The 26,724-nt window shown below is 39.3% G+C and overlaps 1 protein-coding gene across 2 annotated transcripts in view; it reads right to left on the bottom strand.

Annotated features, from left to right (window-relative positions):
- Nucleotides 1-2,527: 2,527 nt before the first annotated feature.
- Nucleotides 2,528-26,724, bottom strand: part of ctcf (CCCTC-binding factor (zinc finger protein)) — a 46,098-nt gene continuing 21,901 nt past the window's right edge. Inside the window, exons 5-11 of one of the 2 annotated variants that reach the window (XM_078210945.1) lie at nucleotides 23,273-23,393; nucleotides 20,067-20,216; nucleotides 18,417-18,577; nucleotides 12,287-12,469; nucleotides 10,802-10,937; nucleotides 5,595-5,768; nucleotides 2,528-4,275 (exon numbers count right to left, since the gene is read on the bottom strand). In XM_078210945.1, coding sequence (XP_078067071.1) covers nucleotides 4,109-4,275; nucleotides 5,595-5,768; nucleotides 10,802-10,937; nucleotides 12,287-12,469; nucleotides 18,417-18,577; nucleotides 20,067-20,216; nucleotides 23,273-23,393 — 1,092 coding nt within the window. In that variant the 3' untranslated portion in view covers nucleotides 2,528-4,108. The remainder of the gene's footprint in view (nucleotides 4,276-5,594; nucleotides 5,769-10,801; nucleotides 10,938-12,286; nucleotides 12,470-18,416; nucleotides 18,578-20,066; nucleotides 20,217-23,272; nucleotides 23,394-26,724) is intronic. The other variant, XM_078210946.1, reaches the window with a different exon arrangement.

Genomic DNA, 26,724 nt, shown 5'->3' with positions numbered 1-26,724 from the left:
CATCCAAACCACTCAAATACAACGTGGGCACAAGGTAACGTCACCAAACTGATGGCAAATAATCAGATCTTTTTAGCTTCATGCGGTACATAATTTTTCCAAGTTTGGATTAAAACAGGTTGAGAAAAAGAATTTACGTTTATATAGTGCCTTTCACAATTTCAGGACATCCCAAAATATTTCACTTATTTCAAAATAAGTGCACCATTAGCACTTATGCCTTGTAGTCACTAACTGTTGTTCAGTTTGAAGACAAAAGATCTTGGAATCACATTATTTAAAATCTTGCACTGCAAAATGTCATTTTTGCCAAAGTGGAAATAGCAATTTCGATCTATCAAGACCTAAAATAAGTAAATACCTTCATTGCAATACAATTACATCTCATAACCACTAACATAAATTGCAAAGCTAATCTGTTTGGAGAGAATTCAATTCCAGCAAGGATTAAACCCTGCAGATAAAAGCAAAATACTGTAGATGTGGGAAAACAAATAATAGAACATGTTGGAAATACTCAGCAGGGCAAACAGCATCTGTGGAGAGAAACAGTCAATGTTTAAGACTTGTCAGCACTGGAAAATAGAATTTCAAGTACAGACATAGAGAAAGAGTAAAATGGAAGGTAATCTCTCCGACCTTCCATCTCATCACATACTTTCCCTTTTGTTCTTCTCTACCTCCTCCCCATCTCTGTACTTGTTTAAAGCTCATCAGATCTCTGAATGTTTTCCAGTTCTGATGAAAGGACATCGATCAATTCTCCCTCCACAGGTGCTATCTGATCTGCTGAGTATTCCCCAAATTTCCTAACTGCCACAAGAGATTCTGATGGACCAGGTCCCGACTCTTGATTCCGAATGTCCTGTACAGGACCCAAGGAACTGTGTCCAAGTCTGTTAATATTTAAAACATGTGCTCTGCAGCCAAGGATCTCAGAAAAATAGTTCACAATTGTACACCCAAGTCCTAGTATCTACACTTCAGGATCTTGACTGCACATGTAACTGCAGACCAGAGACATCAGTACGAATTAAAATGTGAGGCATCAGGAATTCAGCAATGACTAAATCTGTAGGCAGTCACGGAGACAGTATTGGACTGAGCAAGTCTAGACTTTTTAAAGTACTTTTGAAGCGCATCTTCATGCATCAGCAGCACATATAGGGATATTCATTTCATTGACACAGATTCTCAATATACACCAAGATCAAGAATCATCACCAACAAATCATGATATTCACAGTATAGTTTTACAATAATTAATTTCAAAATTTAAAAGTGACTGTTGCTTTTACAAATATTTCACAAACTTAATTTCCTGCTTCCCTAGACAGTTCTTCATTCCTTAAGCACTAACAATTATTAGACTGCCAACCGGCAACAACATCCTTTAAATCTTAGTGCCTTAAAATTGTGTGCTCTGCTTGTAGAGGTAGTACCTTGTTTGGAAATAAATGACTGACATTATTGGTGAGGTGGTGGTGGCAGTGGTATTGTCACTGGACTACTAATCCAGGGACCCAGGGCAATGCTGAAGACTCAGGTTAGAGTCCCACCATGACAGAGGGTGAAATTTGAATTAAATAAAAGATATAAAATTAATGGTCTAATGATAACCATTGTTGAAAAAAATCCAGCTCACTAATATCCTTCAAGGAACGGAATCTGGTCAGGCCTACATGCGACCTCCAGATCCCCAGCAATGTGAATCACCTTTAAATGCTCCCTAAAATGAAAGCAACCCAGTTGAAGGGCAATTAAGGATGAGCAATAAATGCTGGTTTCATTTATCACTTTTTGTTTTGCACATGCTCAACGATTGAGCTTCCACAGCCCTCTGAGATAGTGAATTCCAAAGATTCAGCACCCTCCGAGTGAAGAAATTCTTCCTCATCTCAGTCCGAAATGGCCTGCGCCCCTTGTTCTGAGAATGTGTCCCGTTTCTAGACTTCCATCCAGGGGAAACATCCTTTCTCCATTTACCGTACCACGTCCTTTAAGGATAAATTTCAATAAGATCACCTCTCATTCTTCAAAACAAGAAAGAATACTGGCCCAGTTTCCACAATTTCTCCTTATAAGACAACGCCACCATTCCCAGGGATTATTCTGGTGAACCTCCGTTGCACTCCTCTTATGGCAAGTAAATCCTTCCTTAGATAAGGGGACCAAAACTATACACAATTCTCCAGGTGCAGTCTCATAAAGGCTCTAATCAAGTGCAGGAAGACTTCTTTACTTCTGTACTCAACTGCCCCCCCCCAATAATGGCCAAATTACAATTTACCTTCTTAATTACTTGCTGCAGCTGCATGCTAGTTTTTAGTGACTCAGGAACAAGAACAGCTTTGGATATCAACACTTCCCAATCTCTCACCATTTAAAGAAACTCTTGTTTTTTTTCTACCAAAGTGGAAAACTACATTTATATGTAATCAAGGATTTAAATTACAAAGGAAAATATCAAGTGTTGATGAATGAATTGCAAATGTAATGTAGTTCCATTAAAATGAAGACACACAGGTGAAAGGCAGGTAAATAGTTTATTTACCAGCTGTACAGCACTACATTAATTAAATGCTTTTACCCTAGCTCTCACAACCCCATTGAAAGAGTATTTTTACATTGTTTCCTCATCAGCTTGACTCCCTTTCCTTCACAAACAGTACAGCTAAATATAAAAAAACAAAATCAACCCAGAGTCAGCGCTAAAAAGGGGGCAGAAAGCAGATTTAATTGCAATTCACCTAGAACAGAAAAAGAATTTCATGTTGAGTCAGCAAATAAAGCTTCTGACATACTCTTGTGGCACAACTTTCTCGTATCTGCAACAGCGCAAACTTCTTTTAAACTTCACATTACTTTATTTTGCAATACAAAGCACATGGATATACTCACTCTTCAAAACTCTGCCTTGTCCTAGTTTTAAAGGATTAGTTCCATTATGCCCTCTTACAAATACATCAGATACATAATATGAGGTTCAGAGAAGCAAAAAAATATATAGTTAGGTGGGAGACAGCCAACCTATAGTGGAAATATAAGTAATTAAAATTTACAACATTAAAATCTGCAACTTTAAAGGGATTTGTAGTATGCTGTGAATGTGCTCATTACAATTTGATATTTTCTGCTCTGAACAGCTCAATTTGCAAATTAATTTTTACATGATTCTGCACATATTCACAAACACTGAAGAGTTTGACTCTTTGTGACAAATGTAATTTGTAAACGTCTCAAGCAGTGGTTAAAATGTTACTCTCCTGCACTTTGATACATAATCACTAGAAAAGATTAAAATGTAAAAAAGTTATCTACAACAAGCATGACCATTTTTTTTTGAGATGCCCTGTACAAAAAAAAGGAAAACACACAACAACCGTCAGTGTTACTATGGATGGTCAGTTGTAAAATAATTCATGTGGCTTCAACTTAATTTAACAGTAACACAATGATTTTCAATCAGTGATTTGCATTCTGAGACGCCCAACTATAGCGGAAGAAACCAAAGTTGTATATTATCATTTACAATTGGGTTGCACAAAAACATGACTATACGTCCAAAAATTCACAATTGTTTTGTATTTAAAGTTTACTACAAGTCAAATCTCCACCTGCTCAGCTCTTGAGTATAGCAGGGTGTTATGGTAAAAATAGCCTATGTTCTTTGCAACATATATATATATATATATCACAATGGTTCGTGCCACTGGGAAACAATCCTCTTATGCAAAAAGAGCTACGGCACAGATACTGTACACAACTGTTATTTATGGGCAGGAACTATTTTACTGCTCTGTGTACATAAAGTGTACAAAGCATCTCATGGTATACCATTTTGGTTCTGAGAAATCATTCAGAGAAATTGTATTGGGTACAATTTTTTGTAACAAATAAAATAACAATTTCTGATTCATAAATAGCATTCTATGCTATAAAAAGGGAACCTAGTCTAAACTTATTTTAGTTTCCTGGATGAGAAATTCTCTCTAGTACTCAGAAGGTTAAATGGTCTAAATCATTTCATATAAGCATGTGTCAAAGCAAAAATACATGTAATCTTATTCCGCAGGGCCATATTATTAGCATGCCTGGCCTTCCTCCATCACCGGTCCATCATACTAAGGATCATCTCAGGTGTGATGTCTCCATTCTGAGCCTCAATTCCTGATTGCACCTGCACATCTTCAGCCTCAGGCTCTTTCTTTATCTCAACAATGATGTCTTCAATTGTTGTAGTCCCTGCTTCTTGCAATTGTTGAACTGCTCCTGCTGAGATGAAAAAGGAACAAGCTCAATGTCAAAGTTAAAATAAATTGAAAAATCTAAATGTATTTTTCAAGGAGCAGGGAATTAAGTTCTGATCAAAATTTCTCCATTCCAACTAAAAACTGGAAAACAGGAAGCAAACAATATTGCAAAAACACAATTCTCTGTACTTTAAAAGCAGACTTGGTTCTGCTACAGGTTGCTAAAAAGTTAGTTTACTCCATGTACTGAATTGATAATCTTAGATATATGTTTCATATTTATGACAAAAAAATCCGAGGGACAGTCTATTTCCTAGAATCCAGTTTCAGCATAATATTGTTGGCCTAAAACCAAATTTCTACTTCAAGGTTATTTCTATAGATAAGTGACAGGCATTTAAGGACTGAATGCTTTGCAATAGGCAACTCAACAACTTAAATCACCTGATTGCCTATTTGTATTCTAGTCTTTCTCTTCTAGTTTCACAGAATCAAAGAATCCCTACAGTGCAGAAAGAGGACATTCAGCCCATTGAGTCTGCACCGAAAACAATCCCACCAGGCCCCATCCCTGTAACTCCACACATTTACCCCGTTAATCCCTGTAACCTATGCATCACGGAACACTAATGGGCAATTTAGCATGGCCAATGCACCTAACCCGCACATCTTTGGACTATGGGAGGAAACCAGAGCACCTGGAGGAAACCCACGCTGACACAGGGAGAATGTGCAAACTCCACACAGACTATGTTCTATCCTGAATCACTAATTTATATGTTCAACTTAAACATGTTAAAACAGTATGAGATTTGATCAGAGTCTTCATTGTTTGCGTACATTTAAAACATTTAATTATGACTGATCAATACTAAAACATACTTGGGATCCCAGAAATAGAACCGCCTCTACAAATAGAACTGCTCAATAATAAAACTCAATGCAAAGTTTTATACAAGTTACATCAAAAGTCAGGTACAGTCCCACCCCTAGCTCAGCTTAACGGATAACCGTACTAACTTAATGCAACACTGAGCAAAACAAATGAAGCTTATCTTGAGTTAGCTGCCTCATTTGGGACAGCAGTCCGATGCAACTTGGCATCAATAACACTATGCTAGGAAAAACAAAATACAAAAACAGATAGACAGTTAACCATGGTTTATACTCTGCTATTATTTAATACTTGCTGAAAGTACATGGTGAGCACTTAAAAAATAAGGACAAGGTGTAATGTCCCTACTGTTGGAATCATGAATTGGACCAAAAGTGCACCAAAAACAGGAAGTGGATTTAGGCAGAACATGTAATTTTTAAAAAATATATAAAATGTTACACTACCAGTATTTTTATTTGATTGATTAGCTTTGCCAGGTGGTCTACCCCTTCGCTTTTTGGCTGGTGTAGGTACAGGTATGACTTCTGCAATAGGTGGCTCCTCTTCATCAGGTTTACTCACAACTGGCTCGTCCTCTTCATCGCCATCTAGTTCAGGTTCAGCATTATCCTCATCATCTACAAAAGTAGATAATACACTGATGAAAACACAATTAAGCATCAGAACACGATAATTTAACCCACCCAATACTAAAAATCCAATTTAGTATCCTGTTATAGGGCACAGACAACTCATCTTTCAACAATTGTTGTTCTTTAATAGTGTCTCCTTCAATTCCTGTTGTTATACTCAGTATTACACTGTCACTTGCTGTGAGAAGAGCAGAAATGGTCCCCCACATACTTCTTTACATTGAAAGAGTCACTGAACCACATGAAGTATTAACATTCAACTATCTTGGAAACATGTCAATAAGACATGACAAAAAAAAATCAAAACTATTTTTGTGTGATTTTAGAATAGACATTTGCTGAATCAAAAGATGGCTGCTCCAGGTCACATGACTCAAGATTGGCCATCTGTTCTGGTTTCCAGCAGCGGTTACACCTTCTGACTTGATTTTTGAGACTCAAAATCAGCTGCATTAAATCATTTCTGTATTCTTTTACTGCATCCATTGTTGTTAAAAATACCCTTTTTTCTATCCCCCTTGTGCACGTGCGCATGCGAACTTATGAACATCCCTCCCAGGTTTTAACATGGAATAAACTAACCTTCTGAGTTAATCATAAAGTTTACTGCATGTTACTTATAAGACTGGACCTCAAACTGAGAGACATCACAGTCAACTTTCATTCAAAAACACCTATACTAATGGACAGATGATGGGAGGATAAAGTAGTTCAGTTTTCCCCTCTCTCCTTTTTCTAACAGGACACCAATGCCATCTCAAACTAAAAGAGCACATGTGGGTTAATACGGAGATATTCAAACTTCCAACACATTTTGGAACCTGCAAAATGTTTTAACCAGAAGGCCCAAGGACCAGTGAAAAATGATGTTGATGAGGACAAAACAAAAACAAAACATATAATGTGGCAAAAGGCTACACTGCTCACTGAAGTGAACCTTAGAGATGACCCACATTAGTTCCTTTTATCCAATTTCATGACCTTTTGCTGAATTGTTTACTACCCTTCCTTCAAGTATTCCCATTGTTAAATAATTCAATCCTGTCACCCCAACTCAACTCTGAGGACTGTAACCTAAATTAATCCAGTCACTCATAATATCCAATACATGTAATCTTCATTATCCCAGTTGGTCACCACTAGAATTGCTCCAAGGCTACGATATCATTCTAAAAGTGACACACCCAAAAACTGCATATATTACAACAGGTGACCAGCAGTCAACTGCAGCAGTATTTCCTTGATTTTATTCATCTTGCAATTAAGCCCATTGGCCCTTCAGGATGCTTTTTGCACCTGTAAGCATTGCTAAATTTAATAGCTGCAAGTACATTCCAATGTGCCTGTTGCACTTTGAGTCATTAGAGCACTGTTTGACAGCACATCACATGGGAGACATTTAAGGTATTAGAGTGTAACATCTTGTAACTGAGTGTTACAATCCATTACCCAACACCCAGAATATTCACTAACCAATACCACATACTGTTTTGAAGTAAGAGGCAAAACTAAGATACAAAGCCCGTTACAATAAATAGTTATAAAGCTCAGTAAAGGCTTACAGTTTAGTTGCCTTGTAGTTAACAGAAGTGGAAAGACTTGCTGCAACCACTGATATTCCAGTAGAACATGGGAATGGCTGTGATAATATTAGAAGAGTCTGGGCAGCAAATGAGCTAAGCAATTAAGTTGAAAGACAAAGGTCCAAATAAGAAAACCTCGGCAACTGATTCAATAGCTTACAGTCTTGTTGGAATAGAACTTTTGGTGGTCTCTAATTGGTTTTATTTTACAATCACTTAAGCAGGCTGGGAATTAATGGCTCACCAATATTCAGAGTTGTTCACCCTTCTGGATTGAGGATTAGAAACATAGAAACTAGAAGCAGGAGTAGGGCATTCAACCCTTTGAGCCTGCTCCGCCATTCATTTTATCATGGCTGATCATCGAATTCAATATCCTGACACCGCCCCCCCCCCTTCTCTCCACATAGCCCTTAGCCCCAAGAGCTATATCTAATTTTTTCTTGAAATCACTACCACTTTCTGTGGTAGTGAATTCCACACATTCACCATGCTCTGGGTGAAGAAATTTCTCCTCACCTTGGTTCTAAAAGGTTTATCGCTTGTCCTCAAATTATAACCCCTAATTCTGGACTCTCCCCCCCAAAATTGGGAACATTCTTTCTGAATCTACCCTGTCTAACCCTGTTAGAATTTTATAAGTTTCTATGAGATCCCCTCGCACTCTTCTAGACTCCAATGAATATAATCCTAACCAATATAGTTTCTCCTCATATGACAGACCTGCCATCTTAGGAATCAGCCTGGTAAACCTTTGCTGTGCTCCCTCTATAGCAAGGACATTCTTCCTCAGATAAGGACAAAAAACTGCACACAATACTCCAGGTGTGGCCTTGGCAACGCCCTATACAATTGCAGCAAAACATCCCTATCCTCAAATCCTCCCACTATGAAGGCCAACATACTATTTGCCTTCTTTACTGCCTGCTGTACCTGCGCGCTTACTTTCAGAGACTGATGCACGAGGACACCAAGGTCTCGCTGAGTATCCACCTCCTTCAAATTACACCCATTCAAGTAATAATCTGTCTTCCCATTATTGCTACCAAAGTGGATAACCTCACATTTATCCACATTATATTGCATCGGCCATGCAAACACCCACAGTCAGTCTGTCCAAATCATGCTGAAGCATCTCTATATCCTCTTCACAGCTCACCCTCCCATTCAACTTTGTATCATCTGCAAATTTGGAGATAATACGTTCAGTTCCCTCTTCCAAATCATTAATATATAATGCGAACAGTTGGGGTCCTAGCACAGATTCCTGCAAAATCCCACTAGTCACTGACTGCCTATTAGAAAAAGACTCATTTATGCCAACATACACAATGTACTCAGGTGAACCAATCAAAAATAGGTAGACAACCTTTATTCCTCACAGCTATTCATGCCTATCAATAGCTTACATTGAACATAGAAAAGGACCTTTTTCACAATCCTGCAGCCAGTAACTCACTTCTTGACTCCCTACAGCCAGTCCATCATCTACAAGGCACAAGTTAGGAATGTGATGGATGAGTACGCGCACGCACGCACGCACACACACAAAATTCGGACTTGAAAATGTAAACATTTCACTATTGCTGGGTCAAAACCCTGGAACACCCTCCCTAATAGCACTGTGGGTGTACCTACACTACATGGGACTGTACTGGTTCAAGAAGGCAGCTTGCCACCAGCTTCTCAAAGGGCAACTAGAGATAAGCAATAAATGCCATCTTAGCCAGCGACACCCACATTCCATGAATCAATATAAAAATGAGTTTTTGAAAACCTCTAATAAAATGACTTATTAGTATCAAAGATTCAGCACAGAAACCAGCCATCCAGTCCATTGGGTCAATGCCAGCTCTCTTGTATAGCAAACTAGTCAGTCTTACTACCCCTGCAACCATGCATGCTTACTTCCCTCAAGTGCCCATGCAATTTCCTTTTGAAATCAGTGATCACTTCCACATCCACGATTGAATGCGGTAGCGTGGTGGAACAGTGGTTAACACTGCTGCCTCACAGCACCGGGGATCAGGGTTCGATTCCAGCCTTGGGTGACTTGACTGTGTAGGGTTTGCATGTTCTACCTTTGTCTGTGTGGGTTTCCTCCTGGTGCTCCGGTTCCCCAATACAAAGATGTGCCAGTTAAGTGGATTGGCCATGGTAAATTGTCCCTTCATGTCCAAAGGTGTGTAGGTAAGCTGGATTTGCAAGATTATGGAATAGGACATGGGGGTGGGCCTGGAAAGATGCTTTTTCAGAGGCCAAGTGGCCTTCTTCTGCACTGTAGGGATTCTATGGTTCTACAAAGCAAATTCTCGCTTTTCACCACATTGCATAAAATAAATTATTCCTCAAATTCCGACTGCATTTCTTGCCCAAAACCTTAAATCTGCATCCCCTAAACCATGCTAATGGGAACAGCTTTTCTTTGTCTAAACCCATCCTAATCTTGTACACTTCCAACAAATCTCCCCCAACATCACCTTTGCACCAGGGAGATTCACCTTTTTCTCCAATCTAACATTGTAACTAAAATCCGTCATACCTGGAACCAACCTAGTAAATCTCTTCAGGACTCACTCAATGACCCTCACACTCTTCAAGTTTGGTGATCAGAACTGGATGCAATTGCCCAACTGTGGCTTAACCAGAACATTATAGAAGTTCTGCTTAACTTCCCTGCATTTGAGCTCAATACCTCTATTTATGAAGCCCAAGATTCCACGTGCTAACTATTCTCTCAATATGTGCTGCCATTTTTAAAGATCTATGCAAATAAGCCCCCAGGTCCCTCTGACCCAGCACACTTTAGAACTGTACCATTAAGTGTTTATTGTCCCTTCCTATCTCTGAATAAAATTCAATCTGCCACGTATCTGCCTATTCTGCTAGCTTATTTACACAGTGATGTAGTTGATTGGCATCATCCTCAGTGTCGCCACACCTCCAGGTTTGGTATCATCTGCAAAATTTGAAATTTTGCCCTGCATTCCAATATCTAAGCTATTTACATACATCAAAAAAGGCAGGATCCCTAGCACGGAACCTTGGAAAACACTACCGTCTACCATGCTCCAATTTTAAAAAAATCATTTATAAACAACTCTGTCCTTGAGACAGATTATCCAAGCTGACATGGACCCTCCTGTTCCATGAGCCTCAATATTGCTAAGGAGCCTTTTATGTGGTACCTTGTCAAGTGCTTTCTTAAAATCCTTGTAGACAACATCCACTTACTCAATCCACATGCTTACCTGCTCAAAAAAAAAGTTAAATTTGTCAAACGTAATATGCCTTTTACCAATATGTGATGGCTTCCTTTACTTAAGACCCCCCCCCACAAATGACTGAGCTCACTTCCTACAGATGTTACAGCAAAACCACCTAGTCAAGTAACTGATACCATGACAGAACAATTAAAATAAAGTACAATATTACCACTATCAGTGGAGTCTCCCTTTTTGGACTGCATTTTCCGTTTCCTTCCACGTCCTTTGCTCTTCTTCCGTTCCGCAGCATCTCCTTCTTCACCTCCTGGCCCACTGCAGTTCTCAGTATGTTTCGTCATTGTATTCTGCAGAAAGCATATCAAAGGCAAAATGTTTATGTAGAAAACACTTGCATTAAAATGCAAAATACTGCCAAGCAACATCCTTGGAGGGGGAAATAAAGCTAATTTTTCAGTTTGATAACTTTGCAGGACATATAATTTTAGGAAACAAAATAAATAACCTGACGAGGGGATTTGTGGTGACTTGACAAAATGTGACTCTAGTCAAGCACATGCTTTATAAACCAGACTTTAAAAAAAAGGATACTGTTCATGTGATTAAAATCAGAACAGTGGCTCTTTCAAAACGCCTCTATCTTCACTTTGGCTCATTCTTTTGTAGTTTTTGGCACAAACAATGTCTAGATCAGGCAGCATTGTGACAAGTATTCCATTGCAGCAGCAGACAACAGCATTTAATTTCTCTGGCTATGGTACCACTTTCTGCACTATTTTGGAATGGTATATGAAGATTGAACAAAAAAAAAGGAAGACCTGGAAAGAATCCTCATGCATTAGTTCAAAGAACTTTAATTTCCGCAAGAAATTATTTTTCTGACCTAGCACAGCTTGCATATCCATTTGCTTTCATCATGATATGTGGAATCAATGTTGCCTCCTCCGTCAATGAACTGAAAAGTGCAGTTGAGAAGGAACCTTACAAGCACCGAAGGGGGCAATAATCACCATCAAAATGATGCAACTATGGTAAGACCGCCAAGATGTTTAGTCATGGTTGAATAAAGAGAATTGAAATTCTCCGTTATCTTTTTCTCAGACATCAAAAACTTAAATGCAAGTTAAAACTAAACTACAAAAAACATTTAATTGCAACAAAGCAATTTTAAAATTCTGCATTCCCAAGTACCAATTTCTTCTTTCAATCCCATATATACACAATTGCGTCAAATGAATTTAAGGATATTCAAAAAGATATTTTTCTTTAAAAATAAAAAGGTCAATTTAATATTCTTACCCCCATCTTTAAATCCATCTACAATCTTGGATCTGCCCCACCTCTCTGACCTCAAAACACTACAGCTCTTTCTAAATTTTCCCTGCCTCGAACTATGGTCCTTGTATATTTCTTCCTTCTCAACACAATTTGAATACATGGCTTCAGTTACCCAAGTCCCAACCTCTTGAAATTCCTTCCCAAACTTTTCAGCCTTCCTACTTTCCTCGTATCACCTAAAGCTATTCTTTAAAGACTTCTTTGATCATCCTTATTAAATTGTTTTAATAGCTTGAAATCGGTTTTTCCAATGTTTCCGAAGTATTTCAAGATATTTTAACATTAAAGGCACTATATAAGCACAAGTTTCTGTTAACAATTAATAAGCAGTTTCATCTGAATATAAAATATCAGGTACCTTACGAGTGAATGCTTTGCCACATTTTGTGCAGACGAAAGTAGCAGGAATAAAACTAGGATCATGGTAGCGCTTGAAGTGCATGTCCAATAGTTGTTTCTGCCGAAAAGTCTTATCACACTGGCTGCAAGAATAAGGCTTCTCTCCAGTATGAGTTCGTTTGTGCATCACCATGTGACGTTCCTTCAGTAAGAAAAGAGAAAACCAAGCAGCATTAAATGAAGACAGCAAGCAATGTAGCAAATTCTAAAAATTAAGGATATTGAAGCAATTGATTCGATGATTTTTGGCCCCTGCCATGAACCCCACTCACTCAATGATTTGATCCACATTACCAGCCACTAACTAAGGCTTAAACACACCATAGCATCTTGACTGAAACTTCAACCCTCACTTTCTGACCACCATCAAAACTACTTATTGCTATTTTTGCCTTGAAACACATGATATTTTCATCACATTATTAGGCTACTTCACCATCCTTCACCCTCCATAAACCTCAACATGCCTAAAATTCAGCTGCCTATGTGGCAATCCAGAACTAAATCCCACATCCTTCTTGATTTTACAATCCACAAACTCAAAATACTCATGTCTTCAAATCTCTTTGGATCTCCCCCAACCTATCTTGGATAACTCCTCTCACCTTGTTTCCTTCAGCATCCTGTTGTCCTCAAATTTGTACACTCCCCCCCAGCACCAATGGTAGTATGCCATCAGCTGCCTCATTCAGATCTCTGGAATGCCATCCCCAAGCTTCTCTGTCTTTTCATTTTTAAAACTTTCTCAAAGCCCTTCTCTTAAAACAAGGCTTCAGTCACCACTCTTATACTTTCTGAAACAGCTAAGAATGTTTTCTTCATTAAAAATCACTATACAAAACACAGGATGCTACTGCGTTAGTCATCATTTTACTGGCATCTGTGCTTATATTATAAATAAGATGTTCCTCATTGTTGTCACCTCTGCAAATCCCAGCTGCTCTGAAATCAACAGAAGTTATTAAATACAGATGCTCTAAACTAAAGTTTAAACTGTGGAAAGCAACTGAAAGCTAGAAGAACAATATCTGCTGAAATGCCTAGCAGGTCTTAGAGTTATTAATGGAAAAGCATTTTCAAACAACCAAATTCTTAACTTGTAGACAATTTCAACATTATATCAAAGGAAATATGAACAAAGGAAATAATGTTCTGGTGAACCTTTCAAATGGAATTCCCTCCTCTCCTGCCATTTTCTGGAGGTGGGGTAGAGAACTGCTATATCTACCTATTATTTAACAGAAAACAGAGTTATAGCAACTACCTCATGGGCAGCATGGTGGCTAGCACCGCTGCCTCACAGTGGCAAGGACCTGGGTTCGATTTCCTTCTTGGGTCACTGTCTGTGCAGAGTCTGCACGCTCTCCCCGTGTCTGCACGGGTGCTCCGGTTTCTCCCCACAGCTGGTTAGGTGCATTGGCCATATTAAATTCTCCCTCAGGTGTATCCGAACAGGCCCTGGATTGTGGTGACTAGGGGATTTTCACAGTAACTTCATTGCAGTGTTAATGTAAGCCTACTTGTGACACTAATAAATAAACTTAACAAATCCAGTCTTGCACTGATTCCAGCAGTAAGCTCTGCTTCTTCCTACTTAATTTTAGTGCCACTTTGAATGCAGTCAAACCAGAATTAACTACTTGAAATCGTGCTTAGGATGCTAGTAACAATCATATAACTTAGTTAAAGTTGGGCTGGATGTCAATCTTGTAGGAGATTTGGAATCTCCAGAAAAGCCAGACACTTTTTCCCTGGGAGAAGAGTCAATATGGAGCAGTGCTTGACCCATGAGTCTAACGCATACACAACTCATTTGCAGAAACTTTTTGGATCCAATCTGTTGAAGTTCTTCTTTGTGCAAAACAAGAAACCAAGGTCTCTGTCCCTGAAAGCATCCATATTAAAGAGGATTGCCAAAACATACTTCCAGCAAACAAAATATTACTTCCAGCTCTTCTACAGAGGTTTTCACATGCAGAGCACGTCTTCCTCATCTCTTACTTGTCAATTATTAGAAAGGATTCAAAACAGAAGTAAACTTTACTGAGCCAATATTAAGTACTTTCTATAAAATTTAGTCAACTCAAATGGTGGTGATTTGCAACAAACTCTTGTAAAAATTTATGCTCAAAATTTCAGTTTCCAATAATGTCGCAAAGATGAGGTGAAGTTCTGAATAGAGTTAGTTTCTTTCTAGCTGAACAACAACAAAAAAGTTGCTGGTGTGGGAGACAAAATTCCTACTAGCAATTAAAGTTACACATTTAAACTGTGTCTTTCGTTACCTCTGGATGAAGTTCCAATGAAATGTTTTTTTTGAAGTCGAGTCTCAATTGCAACACAAGGAATGCAGAGAATATATGTAATGTATGAAACAAGAATTCAGGAGACTATCTAGAACAGGCTTTTCCAGCATGTAGTTCAAGGACCAGATGTGATCCTCAAAGACCCTCCATGCAGCCTCCAGAGCCAGGTTTCAAAATGCCATCAAACCAGTAAGTTTGATTGGAAAATTCGACATGGAGCTGCACCTCCAATCATAGGCTGGTTCTTTCTACTATTGAACCTATCAGCAGCAAATGCAGGAAAGACAATCTGAATTAGAGGCGCAGTGAATATCAACGAGTTAGGGGCTCGAAGCTCTGGAGATGGACATGATGCCGTAGGAATGGGGCCCACTGACATTTGAGTAAGCGAAAGATTAGAAAGAGTGTGCGCGTATGTGTGTGGGATGGGGGGAGCAGAAGAGATGGTGGATAGCAGGGGAAAGGAAAGAGTGAGTGTGAGGGGAGAACGTGTTCCTAAGTCTGCCTCACTCCCAGGCTCAAGGTTCTCACTCACATATCTTCATGCACCCTCATCTCTTCTCACTGTGGATGAGGCTGAGAGAGGTTAAGTCATAATAAGCAAGTCATAAGATAAGAGCCCGTAGCGTTGGAGGTGGTATATTAGCACGGATAGAGAATTGGCTAATGGGCGAGTGAGATAAGGGTTCTTTTTCAGGTTGGCAACCTGTAACCAGTGGGGTTCCATAGGGATCAGTGCTGGGACAGCAAAAGTTTACTAGTGACTACTGGCGTTCCTCAGGGATCAATGCTGGGACCTTTGCGGTTTGTAATTGGCGGAAAATGTAACTGGTTTGATTAGCAAGTTTAGATGACGCAATGATTGGTGGAATTGCGGATAGCGATGAGGACCATCGGAGGATTCAACAGGATATAAATCGGTTGGAGACCCGGGTGGAGAGATGGCAGATGGAGTTTACTCCAGACAAATGTGAGGTAATGTATTTTGGAAGGTCTAATACAAATGGGAAATATACAGTAAATGGCAGAACCTTTAAGAGTATTGATAGGCAGAGGAATCTGGGTGTACACATACGCAGGTCACTGAAAGTGGCAACACAGGTGAAGGTAGTCAAGAAGGCATACAGCATTGAGTTTAAAAATTGGCAAGTCATGATGCAGCTTTATAGAACCGTAGTTAGGCCGCATTTGGAATATAGTGTTCAATTCTGGTCGTCACACTACCAGAAGGATGTGGAGGCTTTGGAGGGTACAGAAAAGATTTACCAGGATGTTGCCTGGCATGGATGGCATTAGCTGTGAGGAGAGGTTGGAGAAACTTGGTTTGTTCTCGCTGGAATGACGGAGATTGAGGGGCGACTTGATAGAAGTCTACAAGATTATGAGGGGCATGGACAGAGTGGATAGTCAGAAGCTTTTGCCCAGGATGCAAGAGTCAATAACTAGGTGGCATAGGTTTAAGGTGCGAGGAGCAAGATTTAAAGGAGATGTACGAGGCAAGTTTTTTTTTTACACAAAGGGTGGTGGGTGCCTGGAACTCGCTGGGAAGATAGTGGAAGCAGACACGATAGTGAGTTTTAAAGGGCATCTGGACAAATACATGAATAGGATGGGAAGAGGGATATGGTCCCCGGAAGAGTAGGGGGTTTTAGTTCAGCCGGGCAGCATGGTCGGTGCAGGCTTGGAGGGCCGAAGGGCCTGTTACTGTGTTGTAATTTTCTTTGTACCATAGCCAAACTTGCAGACAACATAAAAATAGCTGGAAAGGCAAGTTGCAAGAGGGATACAAACAGTTCACAAAGAGAGAGAGGTTAAGCAAGTGTGCAAAAAATTGGTAAATGGGGGAAATATGAAGTTGTTCATTTTGGAAGGAAGAACAAAAATGGAGCAAAACTGCAGAAAGTTGCAACACAAAGAGACTTGGGGCTACTTTTGCACGAAACACAGAAAGCTAGCACACGAGTGCAGCAGGTAATCAGGAAGACTAATGGAATGTTAACCCTTATTTCAAGGTGGTTGGAGTACAAGAGTAGGGAAGTCTTTCTGTAACTGTACAAGTTACTGATGAGACCACATCTGGAGTTCTGTGAGCAGTTTTGGTCCCCTTCATTAAGGAAATATATTATTTCATTGGAGGCATTTCAGAGAAGGTTCATTAGGATGATCACCGGTATGCAGGAATTGTCTTATGAGAAAATGTTAAATAGACTGGGTCTCTACTCATTTGAATTTAGAAGAATGAGAGTTGATCTCAAACGAAACATAAAGGATTCTTATGGGGCTTGACAGAGTAAATGCTGAGAGGATGTTATCTCTCACGGGACAGTCTAAGACCAGAGGACATAGTCTCAGAATAAAGGGGTACCGATTTAAGATTGAGATGAGGAGGAATTTATTTTCTCAAGAGGGTTGAGGGTCTTTGGAGCTCCTTGCCACAGAGATCTGTTGGGGCAGTGTCCTTGTGTATATTTAAGGTTGAGATACATAGATTTTTCATCAGTAAGGAAATTCAGGGTTACAGGGAAAGGGCATGTGAGGAGTGTTGGATCAGCCATGATCCTATTGAATGGCGAAGTAGGTTCAAGGGGCTGAACGACCCACTCCTGTTCTTTCTTATGGTCTTACGTGAGTGAGCACCGAGTCTGGGAGTGAGCCAGACACACACACACAGACAGACACACTAATTTATTGCTCATTATATTTTTTGCTCAGCATGTTGTTTCTTTTCATACCTCAAGTTTTTTTAAAAAATGTTTAATGCTGTGCTGATCTTGATTGTTCCACAATTTGTTCACCTCTCCTTTGAGTGAGCTAACCCCCCCACTACCAAAAAGGTTGGTCTACCCTGGGCTAGAGTAAGACAGGTATCAATCCTGCATATATATTCTAACCACCAGCATGGGAGATGGTTATCTAATTATGACAGTTACACAGATATACAAAGCTCAAACGGGCACAATCCCGGAGGAATGTTAATTCTCTGTGAACAGTAAACAAGGAGGAAAAGATAAATGAAGTGAGGACAGAATAAAAACTGAAATGCAGAATCACAGTATAACGTATAAATAAATCATTGTTTTGCTCAAATTCTCCAATGCTAGGTTGTACTTATTGCATATAGAGCAATATGTAATATTCTAAAATGTTTTGCCTTTTAATCTAATAACATTTTTATGGTTACATCAAATAGGATTGAAGACCAGATTCTCCTAGCTGAAGAATTTGACTCCTACAGCAACTGTATTTCATCTCTTCTATTAAATGACTGCCAAGGGAAAAAATAATAATGGCCAACTAATATGTTTTTAAGTATTCCAAATTACATATTTGGCGTCCAAATTTAGTGATCATTCCATACTAATTGTAGAGGCATGTAACAGTTTGGTTTATATTCTCCAATTTGTAAATATTTAATCCATAGAATATGTTACAAGTATATCCAAAGATGTGCGGGTTAGGTTGATTGGCCATTGACCCTAGTATCGGGGGGATTGGCAGGATAAATATGTGGGGTTATGGGGATAGGGCCTGGGTGGGATTGTGGCCGGTACAGACTCAGTGGGCCAAATGGCCTCCTTCTGTACTGTAGGGATTCTGATTCTATATTTTAATTTTACTTGCAGATATAGTTACGTATCAAATTGACACAATAGTAGCCCATCAAATCACGATTTACCGAACTTTCAGCAAAAGCCATATTGCAATCCCCAAAAATGTAGGATCTACTGAATACACTCCTCAACCATCCACAGCAAAATTGATGTTGAGTTTTTTAAATATTACCTGTTTACATGCATAATCACAAAGTTCACATTTGAAACGTTTCTCATTCTTATGAGATTTCTGGTGTTGTATGAGGGCATATCGCTCATGGAAGATTGCATCACAGTAACGGCACTTCTTGCCCGACTCAAGATAGGAATGCTGTTTTCTCAGATGAACACCTGCAAAGGGAAAGAAGGTATATAGATTGAACTCGTACTTTACAACACTATTAAATGCAACAGGAGACTGAATGACACAATGATATTCCTATGACTTCTGGATCACCCTGGATGAGGTTAATGCATTTTATTTACAAGGGACACCAGTGATGTTTCATGCTATAGCTACATAAACCCTGGGATTTACTGTGCATATATTTATGGCACAAGTCTGCCAAAAACACTAAAAACGTCAAAGAATATTGATATAAGAAATCAAAGCAATAAACTAATGCAATGGAGAATGGGATAGGCCACATTGCCAGACAATATTCAGTCAGCTTTCCATGCATTTAATACTAAAAAAATCTTGACTGAAGCCAACAACCTGAACAAATAAATGGAACAAATTTAAGAGTGTGCTCCCCATTCCACCAAAGACAAACCTCTTCTCAAATGAAAAAATACCCTGAAATTTCCTTTCTATACATACATACCAACAAATGGATCAATGAATTGCTCATCAAAATTGAGACCAGAGAAAGTAATGCTGACTAAAAATATGGATGTTGCCATGCAATTAAGTAACACTAATGTGCAAGCATCATTTTACAGCACAGTACAAGAACATGTTTCAGTCACAATTTGCTAATTTGTGTGATTAAGGTATGAACTTAAACCTATTTCAGTCTCCTAGCATCACTTTAAAAAAAAATGCTTGTATTACTCATTCAGTTCCAACTTACTAAGCTGATTTTCATAATCTTCTTTCTCCACCCACTCCATAAAAATTTTAAGGAAGTGAGAAAAGGAAGCGAATGGGATGCCTGCACTCTCTAACTTCATAGAAAGAAACCCTACAGTGCAGAAGGAGGCCATTCGGCCCATCAAGTCTGCACCAACCACAATCCCACCCAGCCCTACCCCCACATATTTACCCGCTAATCACTCTAACCTACGCATTTTAGGATTCTAAGGGGCAATTTTTAACCTGGCCAATCAACCTAACCCGCACATCTTTGGACTGTGGGAGGAAACCAGAGCACCCGGAGGAAACCCACGCAGACACGAGGAGAATGTGCAAACTCCACACAGACAGTGACCCAAGCCGGGAATCGAACCCGGGACCCTGGAGCTGTGAAGCAGCAGTGCTAACCACTGTGCCACCGTGCCGCCCCAACTTCTAGCTGAGAAAGCAATATGCATCATGACACATACTTGAACCTATGATATTGCAAGTAGGAATCAAAGTAGATTCATTTTTGAAAATCTACAAGAGTTAAATTAATTATGACTCAGATGGGGCAGAGTATTAGCTTTATGGTTGTTTTTTGTTGTCCTGGTTAGTTTTCTTGGACATGGACATTTTCAATGCTCAAATCATGGCACAATTGTTCATATTTGTCACAAATTACACAGATAACTGGGAGAGACACGGCCTTGGTCTGCTGACAATAATTTTGTAGTGATATGTTTATATTTAAGGGTTTGAAGGTCTAAACACACTTACCTAAATCACTTTTTCTAGCAATAACAGTGTCGCAATGTGGACAGTGGAATTTTGCCACGTTCTCTGTATGTTTCTGTAAAATATGCATCTTCATTGTTCCACTTTGAGTGAAGCGAGCATGGCAGATGTAGCATTCATATGGCTTCTCGCCTATTTCAAAAATTCACATTTTAGAACTTCCTGATCACTGAACTTAATGGGTCCACTTTTTGATTAGTATAACTTAAAAATCAAAGACAATATAAGCTACAATTCTAAAGTATTTAGGAATTCATCCCCACACAAGATTTATTTCAATATTAACAAAAAAGTACACCAGAATTATTTGGAAAGGAAAACAGTAATAACCCAGAAAACAACAAAAACAGCATTCTAAAATCTAATGTAAGCAACATATTTCATCAACTGTAAATATTGGAACTGGTTTCTATATGTATGGGAATTGAGCATCTACTCTAGTTTCCTAGGTAGATAGATCGCCCAGGATGGTATTAAACCACACACATCTGAAATGTTCAAACCCTGGTTCCCCTTTTTCCAAATACACCAACAATGGCTCAGTTGGCTGATTCAGTGTCAAATAAAATGCCCCATTTTTAGGGTGGCAAAACTAATAAAGAACTAAACCATGAGAAAGCAGAATAAGTTTCTAAACTTAATAATGTTATTGTTGCTGCAATTCAAATGCATGCCTGCCCCTATGGGGCTAATCAGCCACTGAAGGCCTCAAGCTCTGGCAGACATCCTGTGCTCATTCTCCAGGGCAAGCCAGGTATGGAAAAGACCACAGAAGAGAGTAATTGGTCAAAGCAAGCACCATCATGAGTTGCGCCCAACCTGGATCTGTAGATAGCTGCCTCAATCCCTGATGTATGATAGCCTCAGACAATGATCTAATTCAACTGTTTCAATGAATGAGTTTGCAAAGATGCACTAATTTACTACCTTAATTTAATGATTCTCTATTCTAAAGATATGGTTTGCTGGCTTTCAGAACTACAGATATCCTACATTGCTTTTCAGCCACCAGATCCTGGAGTGTTGTCACATCACATTGCCAGAATTTTGTTTAAAACTTGTCTTCCTGACTGGTTTATCACGGAGTTTCCTTGGCTATTGCTGGTTATCTTTCAGGCTAATAATCATCATTATGCTACACATGCATGTTGGCCAAAGTGTTACAGCCAAGTGCATGTGCCAAATGATAGTTCACCTAGTACAGATTTTGCTCATCATGCTCTCCAATACTTTGGATGTGTTATATCTCAGAAAATGGTAACTGTTACAACTATAAAGATTATAAGGTTATGTTTTAGGACAGTGTCTTTCATTTATTAGATAATTACATTCTGGGGCTGTCTTTTTAAATTTAGGGTAAAGAAAGGGGGTCAAGTGTCCTGTTCTGCACTTTGCCTTATAGTAAGTGTGGGTGGTTGCTAAAAATGAAAAAACTCGGACTGTTTCAATAAGAAGTTGGCGCATGATATTTACATCTAGGGATAATGACCACCTTGTAAGTATACCAACAGTAGAACCCGAGTCTCTCAAAGTCCTAGAAAGGTATTGGTATTGAATTGTAAACAGTAGTGCTGCAAACTATCCATTTGCTTCCAAGATGAAAGGGAGTTGAGATCAAAGATAGTTAATTTGCATTTCTAGTTAGATACAAAGCTAATGTGCACCACATTATCATGGGGAGGAGAGAGCCATTTTTAAAATTAGATTCCAGGCTTCCTCTACAAACCCATGACTATCACAGACAGCAGTTTCGTCTTTTGTGGTCTGCAGCCTTCTGGGAGCTATTGAGCCAGAGATAGAAGCATCCAGGCCTGCACCTTAACCAGAGAAAATGCCGACTCTTATCATTCACCATACAGAATGTGGGAGAGAGTTCACACTCAGGGAAGGCAGTGGCATAGTGGTATTGTCACTGCACCAGAAATCCAGAGACCCAGTGTACTGTTCTAGGGACCCGGTTCAAATCCCACCATGGCTGGTGGTGAAATTTGAATTTCAATAAAAATTTGGAATTAAAAAGCTTAACAATGGCCATGAAACCATTCTTGATTGTTCCTTTAGGGAAGGAAATCTGCTGTCCTTACCTGGTCTGGCGTATATGAGACCCCAGATCCACAGAAACGTGGTCGACTCTTAAATGCCATTCAGTTCAAGGCAATTAGGGACCAGGTAACAAATGCTGTCCTTGCGAGCAATGCCACATCCCATGAAAATAATTTTTTTTAAATTTGGCAGCACAGTGGCACAGTTAGCACTGATGTCTCACAGCGACAGGGACATGGATTCTATTCAGGCCTTAGATGATTGGCTGTGTGGGGTTTGAAGGTTCTCCCTTTGTCTGTGTGGGTTTCCCTCAGCTGCTCTATTTTCCATCCACAGTCCAAAGATGTGTAGATTAGGTGGATTAGCCATGGTAAATGCACAGGGTTACGGGGATAGGGAAGGGGGAGGAGGTGGTGGGCCTGGGTAAGATGCTCTTTCAGAGTCAATGCTGTCTTGATGGGCTGAATGGCTTCCTTCTGCACTGTTGGGATTCTACGGATAGATAGAAGACCAAATTTGATAATATTTAAAGAGAGCTGGAAGATTTGTCTAGCTTGCAGTCACAAGAAGGGGTCTATAGTGTAACGCTCACAGGGCAAGGCAGTTCTGGGATTAGAAGTTACCCAGCTAGTAAAGTAACAAAGAAGGAAGTCATCAGGAACTGAGAATAATTTTAGGACTGGTTCCTGGAAGATGAAGCATCCATTTAACGAACAGTGCAACCTATACCCACAGAATGAGATTTTAGTCAATATTTAGTCAATAACACTTTTTAAATCATAAGTAACAGCAAATGTTTGAAAACTAGAAATGTTGATGCATCATTATTTCAGCTATTGACTGGAAATTTGAATTTCTCTTTAGGTCCCTTAAGGAGTTAACATAATTAGAGAAAAATGTTGAGAAAAAATACCAAACTATAAATACAGATTGAACATAATATGTTATGACATTATGTCGTAACATTACAGCATGACAATCCATCAATATGCTTTAAATTCTCTCTGTAGGGCACAACTGATATCTGCTTGAAAAAAAAATATTTGTTACAAATACACATTTGCCACTATACAGATGCAGCCACAAGTTCAAATTAGATATCATAGATTCAATTGCAAATAAAATTAAGCTGTAGATTGCTGTACCAGAGTGGGTCCTCATGTGCCTTTTTAGCTTGTAGGTGTCCCTGCTAGCATAGCTACAGAGGCTACATTGGAACGGGCGTTCTCCAGTGTGAGAGCGAATGTGGCGCTTTAACTTACTAACCTGTAAAATCAAATGAACAGTTAGCCAGCCTTAATGCATGAGAGTTCAGAACTATTTACATCTCTGATGAAAATACAAAGTTTCACAATTATGTATCAGAATTTTGTCTCAATTATTGTGCATCATTTAATTATTTTACTTCTCTTTTACAACAATTTGTAATTATACGGCACCATATATTTCATAAAATGTCCCAAGCCACATTAGTGTTTTACCAAATAGGATGCGACATTGTGTCACACAAGGAAATATTAGGGAGATTCCCAAAGCTTGGTTAAAGCAGTAGATTCTAAGGAGGCTTTTAAATGAGGTACTTTGGGAAAGAAACAAAGAAATTTAAGAAGGGAACTGCAGAGTTTAGAGCATTGACAACCAAAGTTATGGCCACCAATGGTGAAGCAATTAAAATCAGGAATGTTCAAAAGGCTAGAATTAAAGGAGTGCAGACACCAGGCAGGAGAATATTAAGAGAGATGTGGGGGAGTGAGGCCATGGAAGGATGCAAGATAATTTTTTAATTGAAGTGTTGTTTAACTGGGAGACAATGTATGTCACAAAGTACAGAGGTGATGCGTGAATAGGACTTGGTGCAAGTTAAAATACAAGCTGCAGATCTCAAGCTTAGAGGGTAGGATGCAAGAGCTTGGCCAGAACTGTTGGAATAGTCATGTCCAGAGGTAATAAAAGCATGGATGAGGGTTTCGGTTGCAGTAGCTGAGGTACGTGGGAGTCAGGCAATATTATGGAGGTGGAAACTGACTGTCTTTAGCGATGGGACAGATATGTGATTAGAAGCTCAGGGTCAAAAATAGTAAAGGTTATCAACAATCTGGTTCAGCATCAGACTGTTGTCAGAGAGACAACAGAGTTGGTGGTTATGGAACAATTACGTGGTAGGCAAAGACAATGGCTTCAGATGTCCCAATATCTTGTTGGAAGAAATGTTTGCTCAGAAAAGCAGTTTAATAATTTAGAGACAATGAAAACGTTAAGGAAGATAGGATTGATGTTGTCAAGCGTGTGCGCAAATTGACTGTTTTTGGATGATTTTGCTGAGCAGCAGGATAGATGAGAAGTAGGAGGTTACTAATTATTATTTCTACCTATTGACCAAGTGACAAAGCACAAAAACTTGACATTAACAAATTCTTTTTAAAATGCCTTATTTTTAAAATGGTATAATGTAGATAATTAACACAAATTAAGCTTTATACTAACATGAGCTTTGGCAAGTGGGTCTGCCTAATCATTTAAAGTGGCTTTCAGAGCATTTACTCAAATCCAAAACAACTTTTTTCAAAACATATAAACCTAGCACAAATAAGGTTCATTCCCCCTACTTAAGTGATCAATGCAGTCACCTCATTTTTAGGTCTTCTAGCATTGCATAGGAAATACTTAGTCTATGTTCAATCTGGCTCATTCTTTGATGAAGCCTCCACACCAATGAATACTTTTATCCAAATGGTGGGTAAACCAAAGAATAATGCCATCAATCATGCAGTCTGACTTGGTCTGCATTAACCTGCAAACATTTTTTAAAAATCCATTAGTTCCTTTTAATAACAAACAAGGAGTTGATAGAACAAAGTAAGTACACAATAAAGTTATTAATTAAATATTGATCACAGAAGAAAAACAATGGTAGCAGTCATGGGTGTGCAGGCAAAAGTAATTCTAATACAAAAGCAAAATACTGCAGATGCTGGAAATTGAAATAAAAACAGAAAATGTAGTGAATACTCAGCAGGTCTAGCAGCATATGTGGAAAGATGAAAAAGTTAATGGTTCAAGTCAATGAACAATCACTACGGGGAAAAAAGTTAGAGATGTAATGAGTAAAAGCCTTAAGCAAATGAAAGGGGGAGTGGGGAGGCGTGCAGGGAGAAGAACAAATGCAATAGAGACAGAGAAACTGGGAGAATAGAAGGTCCTTACAGGAGCCAGAACGTGAGGAAATAGGGTCAAGGTAGCTGTGGGGGTCAGTGTGCTAAAGAGTCAATATTGGCTTATAGCCTATCCCCAGAAATGGAGACAGAAAAGTTAAAGGGAAGAGAAGGGACTGGTGGATGGGGATGCAGAGGGATTGAAAGCTCATGATGAAAAGGAGACTGTTAGGAGGGCAGGAAACTGTTTAAGTGACAGAAAGCACCAGAAGGCTCGGGGGTGCAGGTGGGAAGAGACTGGACAAGCGAAGAAAATAAAAGTTGAGACAAAAAGAAATAAGTTCAGTAGAGCAAGAACCAGTTGAAACGGTGGATCTATAAGGGCACTTCTGTTCATGGATTTTGGAAAGATGCTATGTGTTCAAGGTTGGAGACTTGGGAGGTTACAGGCAGTGGAGGGAAGAGCTTCAGAGATGAGGTCAGATTCCTAGAAACAATCACTTGACTTTCATCGGTGGGGTCAAGGTTCAGGGGTGGAAGGGGGAATGTTAAGATTTAGCATTTGGCCTGAGCTAGATCAGCGTGCCAAGTAACTACAGCATCACCCTGATGGTGCTTGACAACAATCTTAGGATCGAACCAGAGAGAACTAATGTCATTAGTTCAGAGGGAGATAAGTTAGAGGAAGTAAGGGAAGCAAACAAATTTGCTAACTGTTATAAAAAGAATCCAGAGAGGCTAATAGGCCAGAGAGCAGGGTCCAGTTCGAAGGAGAATAACAGAGATGGGTAAACTGGTCTGCTCTACAGGAAAGACGACTCCTGGCCAAAGAACTGGGTGCTGAGGCAAAGGTGAAGGAAGAACACAGTGTCATACCAAGCTCAAAATTCAGAGGTGCAGGCTAAAGGGGGTGACGCCAAGGCCTTTGTCAAGGAAAAAGCATTGAGAATCAGAGAGGGGAAGGCTTTTGCGAATACACAGCAATAGGATCAAAGGGATTGGAGGAGAAGAACAATTGAGAAGTGTGTTGGCAACCATGATGATGAAGCTACTTAGATAAGTAGTCATCATTGGCTCCACTTATGTAGTGCTTTAGGTTTTTTTTGCAAGCTAAACTTTCGAGAAATGAAGCATACAGTACACTAATTAACTTTAGCTTACCATATAGGCATGCATTAGGGAGGCTATGAGGTTCTAAAAGCATAAATATCAAACTGGATCATATTCCGACAGAAAACAGACATCCTCACACTCTATTTATGCACCAAAGACAGAACAATCAGAGCAGGATGAGGGAGCTTACAAGTAGGGCAAGCAACAGCAAGGTCAGGGTCATGTCTGCAAACAGGGTCATATCTTTGTCTTCCTCACTACTCACCTCTTCAACTGCTTCCCCACCTGAAAGTAAAGCTCCTAAAACAAGATATTGCTTTTTCCTTTCAAAT

Source organism: Mustelus asterias, chromosome 4 (genome assembly GCF_964213995.1).
Source record: "Mustelus asterias chromosome 4, sMusAst1.hap1.1, whole genome shotgun sequence".
In the NCBI taxonomy this organism is placed as follows: domain Eukaryota; kingdom Metazoa; phylum Chordata; class Chondrichthyes; order Carcharhiniformes; family Triakidae; genus Mustelus; species Mustelus asterias.
The sequence above is the reverse complement of the archived record's forward strand: the minus strand, read 5'-3'. Positions and strand labels throughout refer to the sequence as shown.